At 39.0% G+C, this 25,795-nt stretch overlaps 2 protein-coding genes across 3 annotated transcripts in view; one reads left to right on the forward strand and one right to left on the reverse strand.

The window, feature by feature from the left end:
• OXSR1 (oxidative stress responsive kinase 1) overlaps positions 1–25,795 on the reverse strand; it is a 93,942-nt gene that overhangs the window by 46,721 nt on the left and 21,426 nt on the right. For both annotated transcript variants that reach the window (XM_025884260.2, XM_073901959.1), the window contains exons 3-4: positions 18,967–19,075; positions 11,250–11,391 (exon numbers count right to left, since the gene is read on the reverse strand). In XM_025884260.2, coding sequence (XP_025740045.1) covers positions 11,250–11,391; positions 18,967–19,075 — 251 coding nt within the window. The remainder of the gene's footprint in view (positions 1–11,249; positions 11,392–18,966; positions 19,076–25,795) is intronic.
• On the forward strand, positions 8,971–9,468 carry LOC141371879 (developmental pluripotency-associated protein 3-like). The gene has a single exon (XM_073889738.1). It carries the CDS (start codon positions 8,971–8,973, stop codon positions 9,466–9,468), a length of 498 nt encoding a protein of 165 aa, XP_073745839.1.

Raw genomic sequence — 25,795 nt, forward strand, 5'->3', positions numbered from 1 at the left:
GTCTCCTTAGGTTCCTCTTGTCTGTGACAGTTTGACTTTCCTTGTTTTTAATGACCTTGACAGTTTTGAGGAGTAAGGATGCCCCTCTAATGGAATTTTCCTCATGATTAGACTGGTGTTATGAATTTTTGGAAGGAAAACCACAGAAGTAAGGTGCCATTTTCATCACATCCTATCAAGAGTACATAGTTTCAAAATGATTTAGCACAGCTTATACTGACAGGACTTATTATCATATACCATTTTGTACTTCTTCAGTTTTTAAGCCACATATATGTATTACCTACTCAAATGTTTCCTAAGTTTTGTCTTTCATAAGAGAAGAGAGAGTAATCCATTTTCAGTAGAGCCTGCACTTTGGGTGACTACTTTTCCTGATCAAATCCTCAGATAACCAACTCCTGTTTCCCATTTGAAACCAAAGTGCAGGGGCTCCTGGGTGGCTCAGTTGGTTAAGCGTCCAACTCTTGATTTTTGGCTCAGGTCATGATCTCAGGGTCATGAGATCAAGCCCCACACTGGGCTCCATGCTCAGCAGGGAGTCTGCTTGAGATTCTCTCCCTCTGATCCTCCCCCCCACTCACACTTGCATGCTCTTGCTCTCTCTCTCTCTCTCTCAAATAAATAAATCTTAAAAGAAAAGAAAGACACCAAAGTGCAATCTGTAGAACAGCTTCCAGGAATAAAAGCAGAGGAATATCACTAAGCTAAATGGCTCACTGGATAATCAAACACACCAGTCTATCCTCCTACCCAACAGGACAACTGACCTTTCAAGGAAAAGATTTGTAACTAAATATCTAGAAATCAAGAGAGTCCTTAAGAACCCTTTTTTACTCTGCCACAAAGAATCTCAAGCAACCCAGCAGCCCCAATAGTTAAATCCACCATCCACTCTTAAATAGGAACAGTGAGTTCTGTTTTTCACAGCTTAATGCCAATTCTCACGTGTCCCTATTGCACCAAAGTTACAAATTCCTTGTAAAATTAAAAGGAATATCACAGACATGCTTGACTTTTTCATTAGGACACAGCACAAGTTACTGCCCATGACATTTTTATGACTCATCAATAGGCAGTTTGTGGAAAACTTGAAAAAGATCAAGACCAATAATGAATCAAAATGAAATTGGAAAATATACTACATTTAGGCATCTTAAACTAACGAGCCAACATTTCTGTTAGAGCTGACCTCTTTAACGGGAAAAATATTGGAGTAGGTAAGATACAGAGAGAAAAGCAGAAGTCTAATTCAGAGACCTGTTCACCCCAGTTAAAACCTCCAAAGCCTAGAGGGTCAGCGGGGAACACAGTGAAGATGGAGGAAAATTATCTGACCCGATCCACCAGGCTAACACACAAATGGACTGGAAATAAAGAGGAGTGGAGAAGCTACTAAATAGGTCCAGCTGCTCCCCAGTAAGAACCACCACCTGCTGAAGTCTCAGCGTAACTCACAGCTAATAGTTGTTGCTGCTGAAGTGTAAGCAGGGGTTCTCAGCCTTGGCCGCATTAGAATCACTTGGGGAGCTTTTAAAAGCCCCAATGCAAATGCCCCATCTCAGACCAACTAACTGAATTTCTTGCAATGGAGCCAGGAATCAGTACTTACTGAAGTTTCCCAGGTGATTCCAATATGCAGCCAAGGATGAGAGTTTGATTTAAAGTGTGAGATACAGAATCCACTCCAGCAACATGGCTAACAGTCTTTCATCACTACTGCCCAGGACTTTGCTCCAAAACCCATCATTCCCCTGCTACAAAGAAATGCTGGATAAATTAGGAAGGGAAACCGTCACATAGCTGAACATGAAAAAAAGACAAGTTTCAGAAATGAAAGGGACACTTAAAAACCAGAGCAGTAAGCCTTGGGAGAGAGAAGACAAATGGCTAGGAACCTCAGGTTTTAAAACCCACCCCCTAAGCAGAAAACACGGCGCTGGACTAGTTTAAGGTTGAGAGTAGAACTGAGACCCCTTCATAAAACCAGGACCCTAGAAAAAAATGAGCCACAGTGAAAGATATGCTTAGCAAAAATAAGCTAGTATAGCCATATTAAAATAAGATGTAATTGTCTTTAATATAAAAGCATTTCTAGGAATGAAAAGGACCATTACATAATTTAAAAAATAGGAATAATTCACCAGGAAGATAAGAATCCTAAAGGGGTTGCTGGACTGTAGGGCTCCTCATAACCTCTGGCTTCCACGGTTCTGACAGGAACAATCAATCATATCATTACTGTCTTTCCTTGTTCTGTTCCGGCTGCTCTCACAAATATACCACAGACTGGGGGCTTAAACAACCAACATTTATTTGTCAAAGTTCTGGGGGCTGGGAAGTCCAAGATCAAGGCAATGGCAGATTTGGTGTCTGGTGGGAATCCACTTCCTGGTTCACAGGTGTAGGAGTGCTGACAACACGGACTCCATCTTTGGCCCCCCGTTTTTGTCCATGCCTGCACAGCGACCTCCCTCGGAGCCACATGTTCCAGGCCGTGTGGAGGTTAATGCACGCCCTGACTGGATGTGGGAGGGCTCGTTCTGCTCTTCCCTAAAGTAACGCACACAGAAGGTGCCCCTTTGGATAGCTACCATTCGATATCACCCCCATGCCCCTCACACTATAAAAACTGTGGTTTTAAGATCTGAACTAGATGGAGAATGGGGCCAGAGAATAGTTGCATAGCTGCCTGGATTGTCAGTCCATACCATCCCCCATCAGTAAGTTACTCCGAATAAAACTGTAAACAGTATGGAGCGGTGTGTGTCAATTTTCGGTCTCAAAGTGACTTCTCAGTGTGGAGGATACATTACTGACCCTCTTCCACCTTCTGACAAAAGGTGACCATCTTTTCACTATGTCTTTGCATGTCAGAAGGAGCAAGGAAGTTCTCTGGGGTCTCTTTTATAAGGACAGTCCCATTCATGAGGGTGGACCACCCTTATGACTTAATCACATTCCAAAGGCCCCCACCTCTCCAAACACCAGCACAATGCTGATTAGGTTTCAACATATGAATTCTAAGGAGACACAATTAGTCTTTCCCACTCCCCCTACATGATAAGTTGTTTTCCAAATCTTACTGCTTTCAAGATACTCTGTTTAGGTTTCAACAGTGTAACTACAATGTGTCTACTCATAGATCCCTTTGTATTCATCCTCATCATGGTTCATGATTTGGAAGTTTTGAGCCTTTATTTCTTCCAGCATTTTTTCTGGCTTTTTTACTCATTTAGCTAAATGAGGGCTGATATATATTCAAAGTAGATGTTACGGTCATACAAAACTGAACAGAGACTGAATTTTTGCCTGAACTTGATATGAATCTCTTCATTGCTCTCTAAAAAAGACAGTGACCTTAACGTGTATTCTGGGTTAATTTCCTTTCCAGTCTGTATATGTAAAGTTTTAGGATAAAAAACACACTTTTAACTGTGTTCTGAAGTGAAGATTTCGACTTTTAAAACAGGGACTGGATATATTAAATAAAAGACAACACAGGATATTTAAAGAAAATTACCCCAGTGACAGATCTAAATTCTATTGAGTTAGTAACTAAAAAATGTAACTGATATTAAACTAATGTGTACCCAGCTTCATGGATTAGCACAATCTTTCTTTCCTAGCAGGTTTTAGAAGCACACTGCCTAAATTTGGGTCCCAGCTATGTCACTAGGTGGGTGACTTTTGGCTAATTACTTACCTCTCTTTGCCTTGGTTTCCTCATCTGTAAAATGGGGATGAGAGGGTACCTTCCTCATAAAGTAACTGTAAAGATTAAATGAGCTAACATACAGGATGCACTTAGAATACTATATGGCACTCAAGTTTCAGTGAACGCTTGTTATTATCTACACCAGAGGTCAACAAACATTTTCTTTAAGGGCCAGAGAGTAAATATTTCAGGCTTTGTGGGCCAGACACTCTCTGTCACCATTACTTTGTTTTCATAGTGCTTTAAAGCAGCCAAAGACAATCTGTAAATGAATGGGCATGACTGTTTCATTGTTGCTTTTACAAAAAACAGACATCAGACTGGATTTAACTTGTGGGTTTGTCAATCCGTGATGATCTACATGGCTGCAGAAGATTGTTTTTTCTTCTCTCATACAATAGTCTAGGCATAAGTGACATCAGTCCAGCATCGTGACTCCACATAATCAGGGACTCAGGATCCTTCTATTTATTGTTCTACCATCCCTAAGTTCTTGTTACGTAGTCCAAGATGGCTTATCACCACATCCACATTTCAATGGAAGGAAGGAAAGGGGAAATAGAGGTTATGCCACTTTGTATTAACGGTGGTTCTCGGGACATTTGGCAATGTCTGGAGACATCTTTGGTTGTCACACTGATGGGGGAGGAGCTACTGACATGCAATGGGTAGAAGCCAGGGATGTTGCTAACTATATCCTACAATGCACAGAACAGCCCCTGCAACAAAGCACTGTCCAGCCCAAATGTCAGTTGGGCTGGGGGTTGACAAAACCTGTTAAGGGAACAACTTTGAAGTAGTATATACATTTTTGTTCTCATCACAGTGGCTAGAAAAAGATTCACACAGTTGTATCTGATCCTCACGGGAGGCTATGAAATGTCACCTTTCTTCTGGATGGTCATATGCCCAGTAAAAATGTCATGTTTTTATAACTCAAAAAGAAGAGGAGACACGCTAGGGGCCAATTAGCAGTTCCTGGCACATTTTTTTTCTAGAAGATTGCCTGAACATGAAAATCAGAACTGAGGTAGTAACTGAATTACGTTTATTGCTAGTATCAAGGTATGTATCCATAGGGTTACCACTATCCAGAGTATGGGAATCCTGTTTTTCAGGGCACCTTTTCCTTTTGACAGTACAGGAAATATATTCCCAAATGTTTACTCTTTGGTCATGCCCCTTTTCAGTCATCTGTTAACACATTATTTTAACTAGGTACAAAACAAATGGATATAATTTGAGATGAAAAATCCTGTCTGAAGAATATGCTTTTCCAAGATTTCTAGTTTATATATTATTCCTTAGAGTCAACTGTTCTGCTTCATTACCATAAGAGGAGTTCATTTTTCTTTGTTAAGATGTAAGCTGGTTGGAAAATTTAGACAACTAGAAAGCATTACTTTTTCCTAGAGTAAGATACTTTTATAAATGGGCTGATTTCACTGATTTAATTTCTTTAAAATGGTGCTATTCTCAGAATAACCTAATTAAAAGTTTGTATGTGTGTGTGTGTGTGATGGGGGTGGGGAGATACCTTGCTTTTTTTCCCCCTCCATATTCTGATTATTCCTTAAAACCTCAGTTTTAGCACTTGATAGCTGTCTGATCTTTTTAAGATTTTATTTATTTATCTGAGACAGAGACCACAGAGAGCAAGAGAACAAGAGAGCACAAGCAGGGGAAGCAGGCAGAGGGAGAAGCAGGGAGAGGGTGGGGGGATGGGTTAGCCTGGTGATGGGTATTATAAGAGGGCACATATTGAATGGAGCACTGGGAGTTATACGCAAACAATGAATCATGGAACACTACATCAAAAACTAATGATGTAATGTATGGTGATTAACATAACATAATAAAATTAAATTAAAAAAAAAGAAGCAGGGGGAGTAGGCAGAGGGAAAAGCAGGCTCCTGCTGAGCAAGGAGCCCGATATGGGTGGGACTCAATCCCAGGACCCTGGGATCACAACCTGAGCTGAAGGCAGACACTTAACCAACTGAGCCACCCAGGCGTCCCAGTTGCCTGATCTTTAATCAGTTACTTTTCTGGGTCTTTGCTTATCTATTTGCTGAAGGATTAGGGTTAAATAGGGGATTTAAAAAAAAAAAAAAACTGAGATACTGGGCACCTGGGTGGCTCAGATGGTTAAGCGTCTGCCTTCGGCTCAGATCATGATCCCAGGGTCCTGGGATCAAGTTCTGCATTAGGCTCCAGGGAGCCTGCTTCTCCCTCTGCCTCTGCCCCTCTCTCTCTCTCTCTCTCTCTGACTCTCATGAATAAATAAATAAATAAAAACATTAAAAAAAACTGAGGTATTAACTGACAAGTTGTAAGCTACTTAAAATGTTACAATGTGATGGTCTGATATATGTATACACTGGGAAAGGATTCTCGCCATCGAGTTAATTAACACATCTGTCACCTCACATATTACTTTTTGGTGAAAACATTTAAGTTCTACTCTCTTAGCAGAACTTACTCATCTTATAACTGAGTTTGTACCCTTTTACCAATGTCTCCCTATTTCCCCAACCCCCCAGTCCCCAGACACCACTTCTCTACTGTTTCTATGAATTCGACTTTTTTTTTTAGATTCTACTTGTAAGTGATACCAGGCGGTATTTGTCTTTCTCTGTCTGGCTTAATTCACTTAGCATAATGTCTTTACAGTTTCATCCATGTTGTCACAAACTGCAAGATTTCCTTCTTTTTTTTTAACAGCTGAATAATAATAATCTACATCTTTCTCTATTTACCCATTGATGGATACTTAGGTCGTTTTCATAGCTTGGCTCTGAGACAGTGATTTTACACTTCCTTTGGGTATATACCCAGAAGTGGAACTGCTGGATCCTATGGTAATTCTATTTTTAATTTTTTTAGGAACTTCCATAGTTTCCCACAGTGGCTGCACTAGGTTTACGTTGCCACCATCAGTGCACTAAAGTTCCCTTTTCTCCACATCCTTATCCAAAATCTGTTATCTCTGTCTTTTTGAAAACATATCCTAACAGAATTGAGATGGTATCTTATTGTGGTTCGGACTACATTTACCCAAGGATTAGTGATGTACTTCTTCTTGTATATCGTTTTTTGAGAAAATGTCTATTTGGAGCCTTTGCCCATTTTTAGTTAGGTTACTTATGGTTTTTTGTCTCTAAGTTGTAGGAGTTCCTTGTATATTTTTGGATATTAATCCCTTATTGGATAATGTGGTTTGCAAATATTTTCTCCCATTCCAAAGGTCGTCTTTTTATTTTGTTGATGGTCTGCTTTGCCATGAAGAAGCTTTTTAGTTTGGTGTAGTCCCAGTTGTTTAATTTTTCTTTTGTTGCCTTTGCTATTAGTGTCACATCCAAAACATCTGTATTTCATGTATTTCTATTCTGATCTTTTTACTTACTTCCTTCTGCTAACTTTGGGCTTAGTTTGTTCTTATTTTTCTTTTCTATTTCCTTAAAGGTAGGTGATTTTTAAGATTACAATTTTGTTATATCTTCCACCTTTTTTCTGCCTTGATTTTAACTGAGCATTTTATATGATTCCGTTTTCCTCTCCTCTCAGCATGTCAATTCTTTTTTCCTTTTTTAGTGGCTGCCCTAGAGTTTGCTGTAAACATTTACACTAATCCAAGTCCACTTTCAAAGAGCACTATACGACTTCTCTGAGTTTTCTTTTAATCTAACATATCCTGGACTGGTGACTAGCATCAAGAGGCAAAGATGACAAACAAACAAAAACAAAAACAAAATGAAAAAAAAAAACACCCTCCAAGCCTGTTCTCTGTGGCCAAAGGAGCAAGAAAGGGGCAACCTCACAGCATAGATCTAGCAAAGGACCCCACAGCTGGAGTTACAGGCTGGCCCACTATGCCAAAACCAGAGGTTTAAATGAAGAACCAAATGGGAAATTCCATTCTCCACCCCACATCCACTGCAGCAGGTAGGCCCATACTGCCCACACCAGCAGCACCAACAGCCCGGCCATTATCTCCCAGCCTGCTACCCAGCTGCAGAAAGCAACCCAGGCCCAGCACTTCCTGGCCCTCCACACAGTGGCAAAGGACAACCCAGGCCCAGTGTCTCCCAACTCTCTACCCAGCAGCAAAAGGTGGCTCAGGCAAATGCCTTCATCCCCACAGGCAATACCATCAGAGAATGAATGGGAGCCCCACTGGCACCAAGAGGCCTGGACCACAGAGTAGACCCACAAAAGTACTCACAGACCCACAGGTACGGCATCTATCTCCCACCTTCCACCTAGCAGCACCAGGCCTGGTGATGTGCACTTTTGCTCTCAATGACTGTATCAGTAGGGATTGAGTAGAAAGCCCCAGCAGTGCCAGGTGAACAAAACAAAACAGAACAGCACTGTAGGGGCCCTAAAACTCAAACTGTCACAGGAACTACAGCTCACCAAAGTAGACCAAGACTTGTATACTAAACCCAAACAGCATAAATACCTGCTAAAATATATATTTAAATGGCATCAAGAGTCTCTTAACATATATCCAAAATATCCAGGACACAATTAAAAAATCACTCCTCCAGGGGCGCCTGGGTGGCTCAGTCGTTGAGCGTCTGCCTTCAGCTCAGGTCATGATCCCAGGGTCCTGGGATCGGAGCCCCCATCGGGCTCCCTGCTCCGCAGGAGGCCTGCTTCTCCCTCTCCCTCTGCTGCTCCCCCTGCTTGTGTTCTCTCTGTCAAATAAATAAATAAAATCTTTAAAAAAAAAAATCACTTCTCATACCAAGAACCAGGAAGAACTTTAATAAGAGAAGACAATTAACTGACATCAACACTGAGATGAATCAGATCTTGGAATTATCTGACAAAAACTTTATTTTTTTTTAAGATTTTATTTATTTATTTGTCAGAGAGAGAGAGAGAGCACAGGCACAGGAAGCCACAGGCAGAGGGAGAAGCAGGCTCCCCGCTGAGCAAGGAGCCCAGTGTGGGACTCGATCCCAGCACCCAGGGATCATGACCTGAGCCAAAGGCAGCTACTTAACCGACTGAGCCACCCAGTCATCCCTGAAAAGAATTTTAAAGTAGCCACTATAAAAAGGCTTCAACAGGTCTGTTCTTTCTCTTGCCACTCCACACTTTGTTGTAGTTTGAGTTTTTCTCACTCTTTCTGGGCTATAAAGTTCTTTCCAGGCTATCTCGTTACAAGTTGAGTCTTGAGCATCACCTCCCACTGGACCCCGAAGATCTAGGAGGAGCTTTGGTCTGTGACTAGGCTTCCAATGGATTCGCCAACGCAGCTTTACCCAACCTGGGCCCCGGGATCATCTCAGATGCTCAGTGAAGAGAATTCCCAGGCAGGCTCAGGTGCCTCTCAAACTATCTCCGAAGTATTAACAAAGAACCTTGGTAAATTGACTCTCGACTCTAGGATCAAACTCCCTTCCCCTCTACCAGAATATCCATCCCAACAGCAGGACAGAGAGAAGAAACCACAGGGGCTGATTGAGCACATCCTTAGTAGCTGCGGGAGGAGAACTGGAGTAAGGACTTTGTTAACTGCTCAGAAAGAAAGGATGGCAAGGATGATTCAAATGATTCAATACCAGCGCTACCTCAACCCAGGGTCCCAGCTTCAAAAAGATCTACAGCAGAAGGAAACTGAGGAGGGTGAATCAAGAGTGGAAAGATTTAGATGTCGCTGTCATTATTGCCTGTATCATAAAGATCTTTCTGAGGAAACCAGTATGGAGAATAATTATGATGTGGAGCCAACGTAAACACAAACTTTATTCTTGTACTGTTTCTTCTTGCTAGTGGTTTTAGGATCATTTTGCAGCAGCTTGGGAAAGCTGCTCTATGTTAGGGCAAACTGTATAATATTTTGGTAATCTATGATATTAGAAGGTCTTTCTTTAGATTTGTATCTTTTCTACCTTCATACCAGTAATGTGTGAAGAATCCTGTAGTTTGCATTTGAATGACTTCAGTATACTTCCACCTTTTGATTTGACCTAAGGAAGCACTAACAGGTTTTGAGTGTTACCTGTGTGTTTGAGAGACCTTAAGTCATTAAGATAAGACCTAACATCAAAAATTGGAAGCCAAGTAACTTGTGAAGGAATACACAGAAAACTTTGGGTGGTTTGGTTAGAGCATGATTAGGGCAGGTGTGTATGCTAGATTTTCTGGTTTTAAAAAACTGTAATAAAATTTTTTTGTGCTATTTCAGTTTTCAGTAGCAAATGTATGTGTAGAGGATCTTATTAAAATTGACTTACTTGAAAAAAAAAGGTTTCAACATGCAGTTTGGGATTATCAAAGCAAATTAAAAACAGAAAATCTCAGCAAAGAAAAGCTATAAAAAAGAGCCAAATTATCTAAAAAATTACAATAACTGAAATAAAAAACTCAGTGGGTTCTAGAGCAGAATGCAGAGGACAGAATCAGAACTTGAGAACAAATCAAGAGAATTTACTCAATCCGAACAGTGAAAAAAAACAGGATGACAAAAATTGAGCTGAGCTTCAAGGACTTACTGTACAATAACAAAACAGCTAACATTTGTATTATCAGAGCCCCATAAAAAGAGGAGGAAAAAATGGATTGAAAAACTACCCAAAGATAATAATGGCTGAAAACTCCCCAGACTTGGTGAAAGGCAAAATCCTATGGACTCGCTAAGTTTGGGAACCCCACACAGAATAAACCTGAAGAAATCCACACCAAGAAATCATAATTAAACTTCAGAAAACCAAAGACAAAAAAATCTTGAAAGAAGTCAGGGAAAAAATAACATACTAGAACATCAATTCAAACAACAGACTTCTCATCTGAAGCCCTGGAGGCTGGAATTAAGTACTATAGCATCTTTCAATTGCTGAGAGAAAAGCACTGTCAACAGCAAATTCTTATATACAGTGAGACTATCCTAAAGAATGACTGAGAAGATTGCCTGATAGGAAGGAAAACCAAATCCAGGGATTAAACAGATTTGGGTAGCACAAAATCCAACACCATTTGGATTCTTGTTATCTCTACCCAGGGACTGAATAGATAGAGAAAGCCATGAGTACTTGGACCATGAATGATACATAGCTTTTTACATTAAAAAAAAAAAAAGTCTTAATAAAAAGTTATTCTACAAAGAGCTTTTAATAATTTGAGAAAATACTCAAGGTAAAATATAAAAAAACAATAAAAGCAACAGACAAAATTATACATAGTTTTAAATATCTTTTAAGCATATACAAGAAACTGGAAAGAAATATTACAAAATGTCATTAGTGATTGCAATGATTGCCTCCTGACAGGAAATGATGAATTTTTCCTGTTTTTTTTATTTTCCAATTCGACTAAAATATTTGTTACTTTTTAAATACTTGCTAGCTGGGTAATTAAAACCCTAACCACAATGTGCTGAAACTAGTGATCCAAAAAGCCATGATAACACTCAGAGATTATGATCAATTCTGCAGAAGAATGGGCAATGGTCTCAACAAAATGACAGCACAACTACTACTGCATTTTCAAAAAAAGCACAGTATTGTCTTTTCCCTACCTGTGAATCTGTCCGTTTTTATGCAGGTATTCCAACCCTTCCAGCACTTCTTTGAGTATTGTAGCAATGGTAGGTTCATCTAGGACTCCACTTTTGTGCTCCCCCTTTGCCACAATGTGCTTAATAATATCTAGAACAGAACCTGAAAACACAAGACAAAATTTGCCATAAATTTTTGACTCATCCAATATAATTCAGAGCCATTTTGAAATCAAACCACATGTAAGCCTTTTCATAAACTTAATGGCATAGGAAAGGAAAAAACAGCAAATACAAGGAAATACAGAACTTTAAAATTAATAATTTATTCTTCATTGCTATCTAAAACAGAAAGCAGCCTAATATCCAAATAGCAGTGTTACACCAGCATTTCCTTTAGACTTTTACAATAAGAACTTGGAAAAGGTAAGAAGATTCTTAACCAGATCTGAAGAATACCTAGGTAAATCATACCCATCAATAACACTTTAGTGTAAGATACCACAAACTAATTTAGGTTTCCAACACTGGATCAGATTATGCAACATTGTACGAATAAATATATAAAAATACAATTGCAATGCAGGTCAAATTACAGAAGAAATGCTTGACAAGTAAAGATCACATGTATATGCAAATCAACTTAAGGGTTAAAATTATTCTTCAAGTTAATAATAATAAAATAAGTAAGGCAAGAAAAAAATGAAAAGGATAAAAATGGCAGTTCTCTTTCAATAATAGCCCAGATGTATTATCCCTCCTATTCTTCCCCAGATCAGAAATAATGCTCTGACTAAAAACTGGGGGGAGAGAGGGAAAAGACACCTACACAGTAATTAAAGTCATAGAATGCTGACTACCATAACTAATTATTATAATCAAAGAAAGTTTGCTAGAAATTCGTAAGATTTCTGGCAGTACAATGGCCCATAAAGACCACAGAACCAAAATAAAATAATCTCTGATATCAGAAATTGTGCCAAGAAGTAGAATATAACGTAAATGACACAGAAAAGATTGGATTTCCATTTCTTGGCACAAGACCTCGATCGAGAATAAAATTAAAACACACACTTATGCTGAAAACTTGCCCTAGCGGGTGCTTTTACTTCACACACTTACAACAAAAACAAGAAAAAAATGTACTTCCGAATAGATAGAAAGAAGGATCTAGATGGAATCCTTCAAAACACAAACATTTACGTCAGCTCCCATTTGAAATCCACTAATTTGATAAACTTGATTTTAAAAAAGGCATAAATCTAGGATGAGAAAGAAAGCAAAGAAGATAAAGAAGAGATACAACAATCATTTTTTGGAGGAAGGAAAACAGAACAAGTTAACTAACTAAGCAGAGTAGAGCGATCTGAAACTTCGATGCCTGTGGAGGAGTGTGCCAGTTAGGAAAAAGCGTATCCCTCTAGAGCACATTCAGCAAGGTCTACCTAAGGGGAAGTTAGAGGGGATTGAAGAAAAGGGCTGAAATCAGGAAAACTGGTTGAAAGTTCATTTATCGAGGAAGAAGATGCCCAAATTCCTTTCCCCTCTCTCTGGAAGCCAGGCCACTGCCACTTCCCATGTCCTGCAGGAGACAGGCAGTGTACTCTCTGGAGACAATGAACCAGGAAAGCTCCAGATTCTAGGTGGCGTTTTCAAATACATTAATACACACTTTCCCCTCTTTATTGCTGGGATTCATAAAACTGTGACTCACATAGGGAGAGGCCTAAAAGAAACATTTTATTCTGCTTAGTTTAATCAATCACATATTAGTCCCCAAAGCAAAGTGACTATACCAACAGGTCATATGTTTCATTCTCCTGAGAAATTCAGGCTTCACAGAATTGCTTAGTAAGAAGACATTTGTATAAATAAATGCCAATTGAATTACGTGTTTGTAATGTAAGGAGTATCTAAAATAAGGAATGCAAAGGGAGAAATTCCTACTAGGAATTAAAAATTAACACAATTTATCTATTCAACAATTTGGCCATATATGCAAGACCTACATCTGGGTACCACAAAATATGTCAAGATACACATGGTATAACTGCTGACTTTCTGGGAACTTCCAGTCTGGGGGATCAAAAAAAATGAAGCAATAGAGACTTAGGGCATATAGAAAGCTATTAGATCTGTATTTTTAAAGAGTTTGAACCAGGAACTCCTTTTTAAAATCGTAAAAGATTTTTAATGATTTCACATCATCAATGATCAACAGGGAAATTAGAGCAGGGCACATCTCCAGTCTATGTCCAGGACAGACATTCTGAATAAGCTATATAAGAAGTCCCTTCTTCTCCTTCTTTTTTTTTTTAAGATTTTATTTATTTGAGAGAGAGAGACAGAGAGGGAGTGTGTGTGCGCATGAGAGAGCACAAGCGGTAGAGAGGGGAGAAACGGGCTGCCCATTGAGGAGGGAGCCTGATGCAGAGCTCAATCCCAGGACTCTGGGATCATGACCTGAGCCAAAGGCAGACGCTTAACCGACTGAGCCACCCAGGAGCCCCAAGAAGTCCCCTCTTCTTATATACAGTTTCTTTTCCATTTCAGTCTTCCCTTATAGGTGGAGGGATGATTATGTCACAAAGACCTTGATCTTTAACTGACAAATCTTGGTCCTGGAAGGTACCCATTTTTTCCCATTTGATTTCTTCAGCATCTTGTAGCATCTAACATGATGGTGCTTACAATCCTCTTTCCTCAAATATCAAAATTACATAGAACTCTTCCTATCAACTAAGAAATGTTATGGTAAAGTATGTTAAGTAAAAGAAGACTGTAGATTACCGCTGGATGATTCAATTAACACCTAAGGAAAAGCAGGAATAATGAGAGAAGGCTGTAACAGCACACACAATCTTAAGTCCCTAGATCTGGGCACAATCTGAAAGAAATATTCTGGGGGGATAATCCGTCCTCGAACTTTAACACATGAAGGGATTAGCTGGCAAACTGGTTAAAAATGCAGATTTCCAGATCTTGCAGACTGTCATTCAAGAGATCTAAGGTGGTCCGAAGAAGATGTTTTTTTAACAAACTTGGCTACCTGATGAACACTGTCCACTGAAATCTAAGCATTTCTCAGAGTAAAAGCAGGAGAACAGAAAACAAGAGGGAATGGGTACAAATTCAGTAACAAAGCAAAAAGTTAAAATGTAGACACCTATTCCAAAAAATCCATCTCATGTCTGCTTTCCTAGCCCATGGCATAGAACATTTAAAAAGCAATGCAAAACTTTAACTGCCCAAGAAAATCATTTCTAAATATTAAAATAATATTGAAAAAGTGGTAGAACAGCTGCTGGTTTAGACACTTGTTAGTCTCATAATTACAGTTCAAATTACTCAGTCAACATGTTCATTTCTTCAGTTTACGTTTATGAAAAAACACTCTTTGAATCCAAAATTAGCTCATTTTGGTTACTAGAATTTCTGCCAAGAAGCTTTAACCAGTATGTAGCCACTGGGTTTTGTTTGTGTCTTCCTGAGCCATGGAAGGTTTCAAAGGCCACAAAATTTGCTTGGGCTGAGTATTCCATTTCAAACAGACGTGCCCCTTCACTGTTGCTTGAACAACCAAAATTGGTCACTATTATGAATACCAGGTATTTTACCTGGGTCCTGCTTAAAGAAGTTCCCATACTTTTTATGTCTTGGAAGATGACAAAGTTGAGAGCATTCCTAAACAACAAAATAATTCACTAAGAGAGTGAATTTAAGTGAGGTTTCTTCAATGCCACAATTCATGCCTCTAAGTCCTACAGGTAATCCTCTCTTCTCCTTTCAGAAACTTTCTTAATTACTTTGATTTCTAAAACTCTTAAACTGCAGTTTGGTGCTAATAAATTGCAGAAATAACTACTTAGATCAGAACTGCTTCTAATTTCTGGAGATTAACTTCCTATGCTAATAAATTCCAATATTCAATATCAGAGTTTAATTCACAGAGGAATATCACAACAAAGAAGCAATAAGAAATGACTACAATAGTGACACACTGAATCTAAACTTACTTTAACCATGATGTCCACCTGCTTGATAGGTGTAAGAGTGAGAGTTGCAATTCAGTTTACGATTTAATTAGTTTATTAAATTATACATCAGTGCAATGTTGCTGAATGAAAAGTATGCTTTTGTTTTAAATATTTTGGCTAAAAAAGTTGATGTGAAAGGAGGTCACCTAAACATACTTCTGTTAACTGTGGTTATTTGTATTATTTAATTACTCAAAGGAAGCCCCTCCTTATCAATGGTCTTCTCCTCTTACTCTTTCAGCTCCAAGTGTAGGTCCCGATCAGTTCACACCATATTCCTCCATCCTGCCTCCAGAACCTTCTCTGCAGTGTTTCCTCTATCTGGATCACTTCCCCCATCTTTCCCTTGATACCACCCCACCTCCCACTTCACCTGGCTAATTATGACCTATTCTCCAGGTCTCAGCTGAACATCACCTCCTGAGGGAAGACTTTGTTAACCCCACCGTATCCATTCTCCCTCAGTAAGGTTACATTCTCCTGGTACCTGTTCCCATGGCACCTGGTACTTCTTCCTGGTCCTCTACATACTTATAATTATTTAACTGTAACTCTTCCTTATTAGCTATGAAGCTCCTAAGAGCAAGGAACTAACAGTATGATTCACCAAAGTACTGGTGATCAATAAGTATTTGATAAACGGAATTTTAACTGAGCTCTAGATCTTGGCAGTTTCTCCATATTTTAAAAATATTTTACAGTTGTGCTTAGTTCTAACTTTTGTTTTCTAAAAAGTGTTTAATGTATCTCTTCAATTTAAATGTTTACTCACTTTATAACTAAAAAAGCAAGGCTTCATTTACCTAAAAAAGGATGTCAATTCTTATTATCTTAAAAGGTTTAGATGTAAGATTATGTTGACTCATGGAAATATAAGTAAAAAGAGAGTTAATGGCTGGAACATGTTTGAAAATTATCCTCCAGGAATGTGCTAAGTCCCAGGGCTGGAAAAATTGGGCACTGTCCCAGGAAACCTAAGACCAGGAGGGACAGAGAGGTACATTTAAGACATCCCACCCAGCTACGTGTCCCGCTCCTTCTAAGATCAGGATACATACTGCCTGAGAGAGAAACAGGGATTCTTTAAAAAATATATTCATTCTGCTTAGGAGTAGCAGAAAGGATGGGGTGGCATACAGGTATGGATGAATAAATAAAGCAAGACAATGTATTCCTATTCATCAGAGGACTTGTTAGCAAAACATTAAAAACTTTGTATTATACATTTTTGTAAATTACAAATAAAGAAAATTATGCTATAGGTGATCAATAATGAAAGATACAGTATTACCTAATATTCCCATATCTGTCCATACTGAAAGAACCATGCTTGACCACCATCTTGAAAGGTGGTTGGTGTTAGCAAGGATTCCAACCATCATATGAACAGGGCCTTTAACAAAGCCATCCAGTTTCTCCAGTGTGTCACTAATGGGATTGAAACAAAAAGGTGATTCTGGCTACACTGAAAAGCATCAAATAACAAGGGATTATTATTAATGGCTAAATTTCTTGTGCATCTACATGTCAGCAAAATGACAGATGCCTGACATACATCACCTCATTTACTACACCCCAATACCCTAAAATATAGAGGGGTATCGCCATTTGACAGAAAGGTAACAGGTTCAGAGAGTTTAAATAACATAAACCTGTTAAGTAGGAAAGGTGGAATTAATTCTAGAGCCTATTCTCTTTCCTTTACGGCCTCTTTGGGGAAGTAAGGTGTTCACTGAAGTACAATATTATCAATTCCAAAATGGAAAATCATGCTCCCACACAAAATACATATGCAAACAAAAACCAAGAAGCACAGTGATGGGAAGGTGGGTGGTCCTCCCAATCTTGTTACATGATCCAAATCCATGCCTTGGCAAAATGTCTAATTTACTGCATGATGGGCTGGGCCTTCAGGTAACCGTAACAAAACGTTCAATCTATACATGACAATGGCCTGCTGTCGGCAATCAGCAATACTTACATTTTATTCTAAGGGCTTGAGCAGAAATAATTGTATACATACTGCAGGATAAAGTACCATAATTAATATGTTAATATTGGGGATCAAAATTTTCTGTGTAAGAGAAAAGAGATTCAAGTATAATTTTTAAAAAGTTTTAAAAGTCTGTAATGTTAAACTTGAACTAGAAATACTAATTCCAAATCGTAATTTTTAATACACTGTATTTCCAAGTTCTTACAACTTGAAGTGATGACAACATAGTAGCAATGAACATCCCCATCATCCCAGTTATGCTCTCTAAATGCCTTTCTCCTAACAAAGATCAGAACCCCTTAGAGTACTGGCTGATTCTGGGTCTGGGAAAAGCAATATAAATGTGACCCTAGGAAATCTTGAACCAAAAAACTAGGAAGTAACCAAAGACTAAAGGATTCTTGTCAAAAGGACACAAGAGTAAGCTTAAAGGGAGACCCACTGACAAAATTTTGGACAATCTGAGCATCAAAAAAATAGAGTAAAACTGAGAAAGTCACTAAATATATAAAATTCTTTGTGTCTACGTAATGACATTCAAAAAAATGAAAGCCTTACCAAAAAGGAAAAAGAAAAAAAAACCAAACCCTCTCACTTGTTACTATTGGAGGTGAATATTAAACCAACTTTTTACTCTGAAAATTGGTACTTAAAAAAAAAGAATCAATTATTTATCTTCCATTTTTAGTAGGAACTACAATACAGATTAATCAAAGAGTCCTATTTAATGAGGTAAAGTTCCTTTACACAGAAGAATGCTAGTTTATAAGTGTAAAAGAAAGGATGCAATAAGTCACCACTCTGCCACCCTTGACAGAATCATTGATTCAAACAAGGATTGTGAGTACATGCTAAAATCATTAAATGAAAGACTTAGGTCGGGGGGGTGCCTGGGTGGTTCGGTCGGTTAAGCATCTGCCTTCGGCTCAGGTCATGATCCCACAGTCCTGGGGTCAAGCCCTGTGGCGGACTCCCTGCTCAGCAGGAAGCCTGCTTCTCCCTCTGCCCGCCCCCCCCGCCCCGCTTATGTTCTCTCTCAAATAAATAAAATCTTTAAAAAAAGAAAGAAAGACTTAGGTGGGGAACTGGATACTCACAGTGCCCAAGTATCACCTCACAGATTACTTGCTAGCTGCAAAGGGAAAAAAAGTTAACCTTTCCATGGTGAGGCCTGGCTGTCAAAACCTTAAGCAATCAAAAGTAACATCACCATTAAAGACATAACAAGAGAGCAAATACTTCCTGGTGTTTGAACACACAGCATTACCCACAGAATATTGTCCAAAAACTTTTAACTTAAATCTAATCAAGCCTTTAGATCCAATTTTCAATTTGCAAGAAACAAGGGAATACAAATCAAGTTAAATATCACCAGGAAGAAATAAGCAGATAAATCCAAAATGTGGGTCATTCTACAAGACAGTCATTCTCAGACCCTTCAGACCAGAACCTTCAACAAGTTTCTGTCAGGGAACAGAGGAAGCTGGAGGGAATCATCACAGATTAAGAGATATTTAAGAGACATGGCAAGCAAATGCAACGTGTGAAACCTGTCTCAGCTCATACGCTAGCATCTTTAGCAGATACTGTATTTTCAGTATCTCCTCAAATGCAAATGTCCACGAACACCAAACCAGGATAAAAAAGAATATTTTTAGTAACTTTCCAACCAATGGAAGTTAGCATTTCATTGTACTCTACTCACCTCCACTTAGCAGCTTCATGACTAGCCACAGCTCATCTTTTACCACAAAAGACGTGTAGTAAGACACAATATTAGGATGATGGCACTGACTCATGGCTTGAATTTCTTTCTACAAAGAGAAAACATGATAATTTATTGGATGAAAGCCTCAAACAACACTACAAGTTAGTGAATTCAGATTTGAAAATCCCAAGACTATATTACAACCTTTGCGAGATCTCCATGGCTCTGAGCTTTTGGAGGATAGTTAAACCAAAAAACGCCTCAGTTTCCCTCAGTCCATTCTGACTGCTCATTCCACCTGTAATCTTTGAAACTAGAAACATGCACCATTTATCACAGCCTTACATAGCACCAGAGGCCTCCACCAGGACACATGTTTTTCTTCAAGGTGCCCTTGGAAAAAACTCTTGGGAAATCTGGTTTTACAGCCACAGAGAATAATTACTCATAAACAGAGGGTGGTGTTTGTTTTTGACACTTAACCAACAGAGCCACCCAGGCGCCCCACTTTATTTTTTTAATTTACTTTTATTATTGAAGTACAGTCGACATACAATGTTGTATTAGTTTTAGGAATACAACAGAGTGATTTGACAATTCTATGTATTACTCACTGCTCACAAGTGTAGTCACCATCTATCACCATACAACATTATTATGATATTGACTATATTCCCCATGCTGTCCATGTTCGTGACTTACTTTATAACTGTAAGTTTATATCTTTTAACCCCCTTTATCTGTCCCTACCATCTCCCCAGCCCATGGCAGTGAGACTGTTCTCTGTATTTAATAGTCTGTTTTTCCTTTGTTCACTTGTTTTCTTAGATTCCACATGTAAGAGAAACTGTATGGTATTTGTCTTTCTCTGTCTTACTTCACTTAGCATAATACCCTCTAGGCTCATCCATGTTGTCACAAATGGCAAGATTCCATTCTTTTTATGGCTGAGTAGTATTCCATTGTGTGTGTGTGTGTGTGTGTGTGTGTGTGTGTGTGTGTGTAAAGTCACATCTTTTTAAATCTGTTCACCTATAGATGGACACTTGGGTTGCCTCCATATCTTGGCTATGGCAATAAACATAGGGGTGCAAATATCTTTTCAAATTAGTGTTTTCATTTTCTTTGGGTAAATATCCAGTAGTGGAATTACTGGATCATATGGTAGTTCTATTTTTAATTTTTTGAGGTGCCTCCATACGTTTTCTACAGTGGCTGCACCAATTTACATTCCCACTAATAGTGCACGAAAGTTCCCTTTTCTCCACATCCTCGCCAACACTTGTTATTTTTCTTTTTGATTTTAGCCATTCTGACAGGTGTGAGTTGATACCTCATTGTGGTTTTGATTTGCATTTCCCTGATGATGAGTGATGTTGAGCACCTTTTCATGTATCTGTTGGCCATCTGGATGTCTTCTCTGGAAAAATGTCTATTCAGGTAGAGGGTGCTTTTTGGTTTGTGGGTTTTGTTTTACTTCGAAAATACTGTTTCTTCCCATTTTGGTGAAATAATTAACAATTCTCACTCTAATGAGAAATGTCCTAAAATGGCAAGGTCAGAAACTAAGTCCAAAGAAGAAACCTGAGCTCCATCTAGGCTTACTCGACCTCAGGTTATGAATTTATTAGCTTGGGTGTGATAAAGGGATTTATAGAGCCCTGAGTGATCGGGGCCCTGCTTACCTCTCTAGTCTCAATCCTACTCCGTCACTGCCCTACCCCTACAAACCCCCTACGACCCAGCTGCAATAAACCTCAGGTGAGCATGCTTCCTCTAACCATGGATATTAAAGCTGTTGTTCCCTCTACCTCAAACATACTTCCCTCATTATTTTACCCTGACTAAAAATTTTATGCTAATTCTTCCTTCTGATCTAGCCAAAATATCAATTTCACCAGCTCCCCAAGTTGAGTTAGGTGTCTCTTGGTTTCCAAACTCCCTGTGTATCTCTTTACATCACGGCACATATGTAGTGGACATTTATCTGTCCCTCCCCGGTGGACTGAGAACTCCATAAAGCAAGTACTTGAAAGTGGATCCCTAAATGCAAGCGCGCGCACACACACACACACACACACACACACACACACACACACACACAGACTGGACTATTACTCAGTCATAAAAAAGAATGACATACTGCCATTTGCAACATGGCTGGACCTAGAGGGTATAACATTAAGTGAGATTAAGTCAGAGGAAGACAAATACCATATGATTTCACTCATATGTGGCATTTAAGATACAAAACAAAGAAAATAAAGAGACAAAAAACCAGACTCTTAAATACAGAGAATAAAATGGTGGTTGCCAGAGGGTAATTGGGGGGGTGGGAGATAAAGGGAATAAGAGAACACGTACCGTGAGGAGCACTGAGTGATGCACAGAACTGCTGAATCATTATACTGTACACCTGACACTAATACAACACTGTATGTTAATTGTACTGGAATTAAAAAAAATCCATGAAAAAAGGTGCATTCCTTAAACACGGCAGAACTCATCATATTATACCGTAATTGCTTATTTTTCGGTATCCTTCACAAAACTTGAAGCTCAATGAAAGCTAAGACTCTGTATTCCTGGCACTTATCACTGTGCCTGGCACCCAGTACACCTGCAGTAAATATTTACTGAATGAATTAAATCCTATAGTACTTTATACAACTCTTTACTTATTCAAGTATTTTACTTGCCCTATGACCTTGGTATTTGTACAGTAAAAATCAATTGTGTAAAAGTTGCCCATAATCTGATTCAAAAGCAGTGCTCCACGAACACTAATTTTTCTTTTCTCATCTTCTCTACTTGAATGTGAATTCCTTTATAGCAACGATCTTGTCATACACATCTTTGCAACCCCCAAGGTCACCAGCACAGTCTTCTATACTAAAAACTAGTAAAACTACACACCTCCCTGTTAACATAGTTATACAAGATTACAAGAGATAAGAGAAATACATATGAGAAGGAATACATGACAACATATATTGCCAATGAGTAGTAAAAACAGTAAATACTACAAGAATTCACTGGAAAGAACAGTGAAGGTAGGCAAGTAGTCCTCTCAGGGGAGGTGGGAATCAGGTTTAGTTCTGCAGAATATGGGGAAATTACAGCAGTTTAAGGTGAAAGGCACACATAATTACAAAAAAAAAAAAAGATGAAATATGCAAGACATATTTTAGGATGCAATGAGTACACCTGTCTAGGGTAAGTGGTTCATGGTTTCAACAGATATCTACCAGGTGCCTACTATGTGCCAGGCACAGTGCTGGGTGCTTGACTACAATGGTGAGCCCTCAAGAAACCTACAGTCTGGTGAAGATATTAGACAAATATTAACAACAGACAATGATAAACAGTTGGATAGGAGAAGTACCAGATACTACATGAATTTACTGGAGAGGCAAATTATCAGAAAATAGGAATGATCCTCAGGGAAGGCTTCCTGTAAGAAGTTTGACTACACTGACACAGGAAAGGTAACTAGATTTTATGGGTTTGACTGTTTAATCACATGGGACCGTATCATAAAGGACCGTGTAACTGTGTTCCAGAATTTAGGCTTCATCCTAACAGCAAAGGGAAGGCATCAAAGGTTTAACTATATCGTTTCATAAAAATCACTATGGCTGCAATATAGAAAATAAATGAGAGAAGGCAAGACTAGAAGCAAAGACACTGTTGAACTGTTGCTATGACCTGGGTGAGGGATGACGGTGGCCTGAAAACTGATAAATAATCACTCAGTTTGGATAATCACACTGCGGTCATGTTACTGTTAGGAGATGGGTGAACAGCATTTGGGAACTTTCTGTACTTCTTTTGCAACTCTTCTAGAAGTTTAAAACTACCTCAAAATAGTTTTAAAAAAATACATGGCGGGGCGCCTGGGTGGCTCAGTCAGTTAAGCACCTGCCTTCGGCTCAGGTCGTGATCCCAGGGTCCTGGGATGGAGCCCTGCATCAGGCTCCCTGCTCAGCGGGAAGCCTGCTTCTCCCTCTCCCACTGCCTGCCGCTCCTGCTTGTGCTCTTTCTCTCTGTCAAACAAATAAATAAAAATCTTAAAAAATAATAAAAATAAATTAAAAATACATGGCTATATGAATGGAAAGAAAGGAAGGAGTCAAGAGGTATACTGAAGAGGTATAAACCATAGGACTTAGTGACCAACTGGAATAGGGGAGCGGAGATAGAGGGTGACAATTCACACACATAGAATTGGGGTCAAATGGTCCAATGTCTTAAAAGTGAAGCTAAGGGTTTTCAGTTCTACCCTGAGAGGGGGAACCACCAAGGGTCCTCTAACAGGAGACTATCAAATTCAAACTGAAAGGGCCTTAAATATTTCTTTCCTTCTCTTCTATTCCTTTAAAGGTGGGGGGATAGAGGGGGGGTTCCTTTATCTTAACTCCCCTTGGAGTTATCCTTTTCCCTCTCCTTTCAAAAGCAAAAATAAATATAAGTGCTTTGCAAGAGTGCTAATATTCACTCTGACTCAAATTTCCCAGTAGCTCCCTCCCACATCGGAGTGAATTCCATCCATCCTACTGAAAGTGCTTTCTTGAAAGTCCTGTTACCTGCTGCTGCCAGAGCTTTTGTGTGGACTTCTCTGTTCTCCACCTGAAGCTTTCTCAAGCATTGCTTAACAATGACTTTTCATTCTTTCCTGGAACTCGTTCATCTTGATTTCTAACATTTACTCCTGGTTTTCTAACTATCCCAACACAAGCAGCTTTCCTCCACTTCACACCATTCAGTTGGTCCCCAAGTAATGTTAATTTACTCATTCATACTGACTGAACACAATAAAGTCCCTGCCCTCATGGAATGTTCATTCTAAAATTAACAATTCGGGCAACCCTCTTGGGTCCCCTCCCTCCTCGGGAGCTTTGTGCTATCACTTTGCTATCTATCGCTCAATAAACCTTGCTTTGCTGCCCACCAAAAAATAAATAAATAAATAAAACTAACAATTCTTCCATCTATAAAATGTCTAGGGAATGTGTATTCCTTTCCCTTATCACTGTCACTGCCTGAGTTTAAAGTCCTAATACTTCTTTGTGTGGCCCTGTATACCTCAAACCATGGGTTGCAACCCACATGGGCCATGACACAAACTAAGCAGATAAAGTTCGAAACAAAAAAGAAATAGAAAATCAGAGTGCATTCCACAGAATATAATTAAGAATTGTTTTATGAAAATGTTGTTTCAGTTATATTAGTATTTACAAATATATACATAAAAACGAATTCTTCCCTAATTCTAAACCCCTGCCTGGTAGGGTTTCTATCTCTGTCTGTTCAAAGCATCCCCAGCCCTGGTGGGCCAGAACACAAAAATCTCCACAGAGGCCTCCATCTTTGTAACGAGGAGCATGCCTCCTCCCCTTACTTCACAGTATTTGACACCTCTCCTACGCATCTGTCATGCTCGGCCTTAAACAGGAGACAAGAGCCTTAACTCTTCATTCAACTGGACTGTGAGCCTCCCAGTAGAAGGAAAGACATTTTAAGCCTCTTCATGTTCCCCTCCGCTCTCTGGCCAATGAATCTAGTCCTAGCATCTACCAGAGAAGAGAAAAAGCTCAAAACATTGCCTAATGTGCCTGTGAGTAACATCTCCAGAAAAAATAAATGTAGTAAGATTTGACAGCTGATTTTCCCATCACACTTAGCAAAGGTTGTCAGACAAGAAAACATTTTGACAAGAGAAAGGAGCAATATACTGCCTCCTCACTAATAACTGTCACACAGGATACACACCTAGAACCTGGTTCTATAGCACCCTTTCTACATTAGAGACCATTTTGAAAACAAATTTAAAATCATGACACCACAAGTGTGGTATGCTGATCTAACAGATTTTCTAAGATAAACTAAAGGGCTTCTTATCTCTTAGAAATGGAGCCCTTCTCACTCAGATCTCAGGTCCCTGACACTACAAACACCACAAACAAATCCAGCCCTCTTTATATTCCCAATGTTTCTTCAGACTTTAGTGGGATCTCACTTGTTTGCCCTCCAAAAAGGCCAATTATTTTAAATTTGCTTTACTAAAAGGGCGCCTTGGTGTCTCAGTCGGCTAAGCGTCTGCCTTCAGCTCAGGTCATGATCCCAGGGTCCTGGGATCGAGTCCTGCATGGGGCTCTGTGCTCAGCACTGAGTTGGCTTGTCCCTCTACCTCAGCCCTTCCCCACCACTCCTGCTCTCTCTCCCTCTCTCAAATAAATAAATTTTTTAAACAAATTTGTTTTACTAAAAGTCACTTCCCCCCCCTTACTTATCTGCCAAATATATAAATACTATATTTTAATGTAAAGCTTACTGGACTATGTGGGCAAAATTATGGAGGTCTAATTTATTTTTTTTCTTTTACTAAGCTATACCAAATTTGCATTCCTCTACAAGTAAGGCCCTAGTGTAATAACACAAATATTATTTTCAAGATGTCAAATATCTGAAAACAGACGCTCTTTCTACTTTTGAACCAAGATTATACTTAGTTACTATTACATGAAATAGAATAGACTTCACTCAGAAAGATCTGATTTTTAAACCAGACTGTCACTTATTATATGATTTACTTCCTTCATCTAAAATGGAGCTACCACCTGTCTCATGGAGGCATTTATGAGGGTAAAGTATACTTAAGTGCCTATCGATGTTTGCTGTTACCATCATGTGAGCACAGTCAAGTTATTTAAACTTTGAACCTCCATTTCTTTAGTCATGAGGTAATAAATAAGACTTTCATTCACCTTTATGCTATCCTTATCGGTTATGTAAAATAACTGGCAAATGATACAAATTCATACTG

The sequence above is a fragment of the Callorhinus ursinus genome, unplaced genomic scaffold (genome assembly GCF_003265705.2).
Source record: "Callorhinus ursinus isolate GAN/ISIS: 27379988/994484 unplaced genomic scaffold, GSC_fseal_2.0 scaffold1, whole genome shotgun sequence".
NCBI classification, from domain to species: domain Eukaryota; kingdom Metazoa; phylum Chordata; class Mammalia; order Carnivora; family Otariidae; genus Callorhinus; species Callorhinus ursinus.

What these genes read in the sequence shown, in the direction of transcription:
- LOC141371879 (XM_073889738.1), top strand. Translation starts at nt 8,971, where the DNA reads ATGGATTCGCCAACGCAGCTTTACCCAACCTGGGCCCCGGGATCATCT.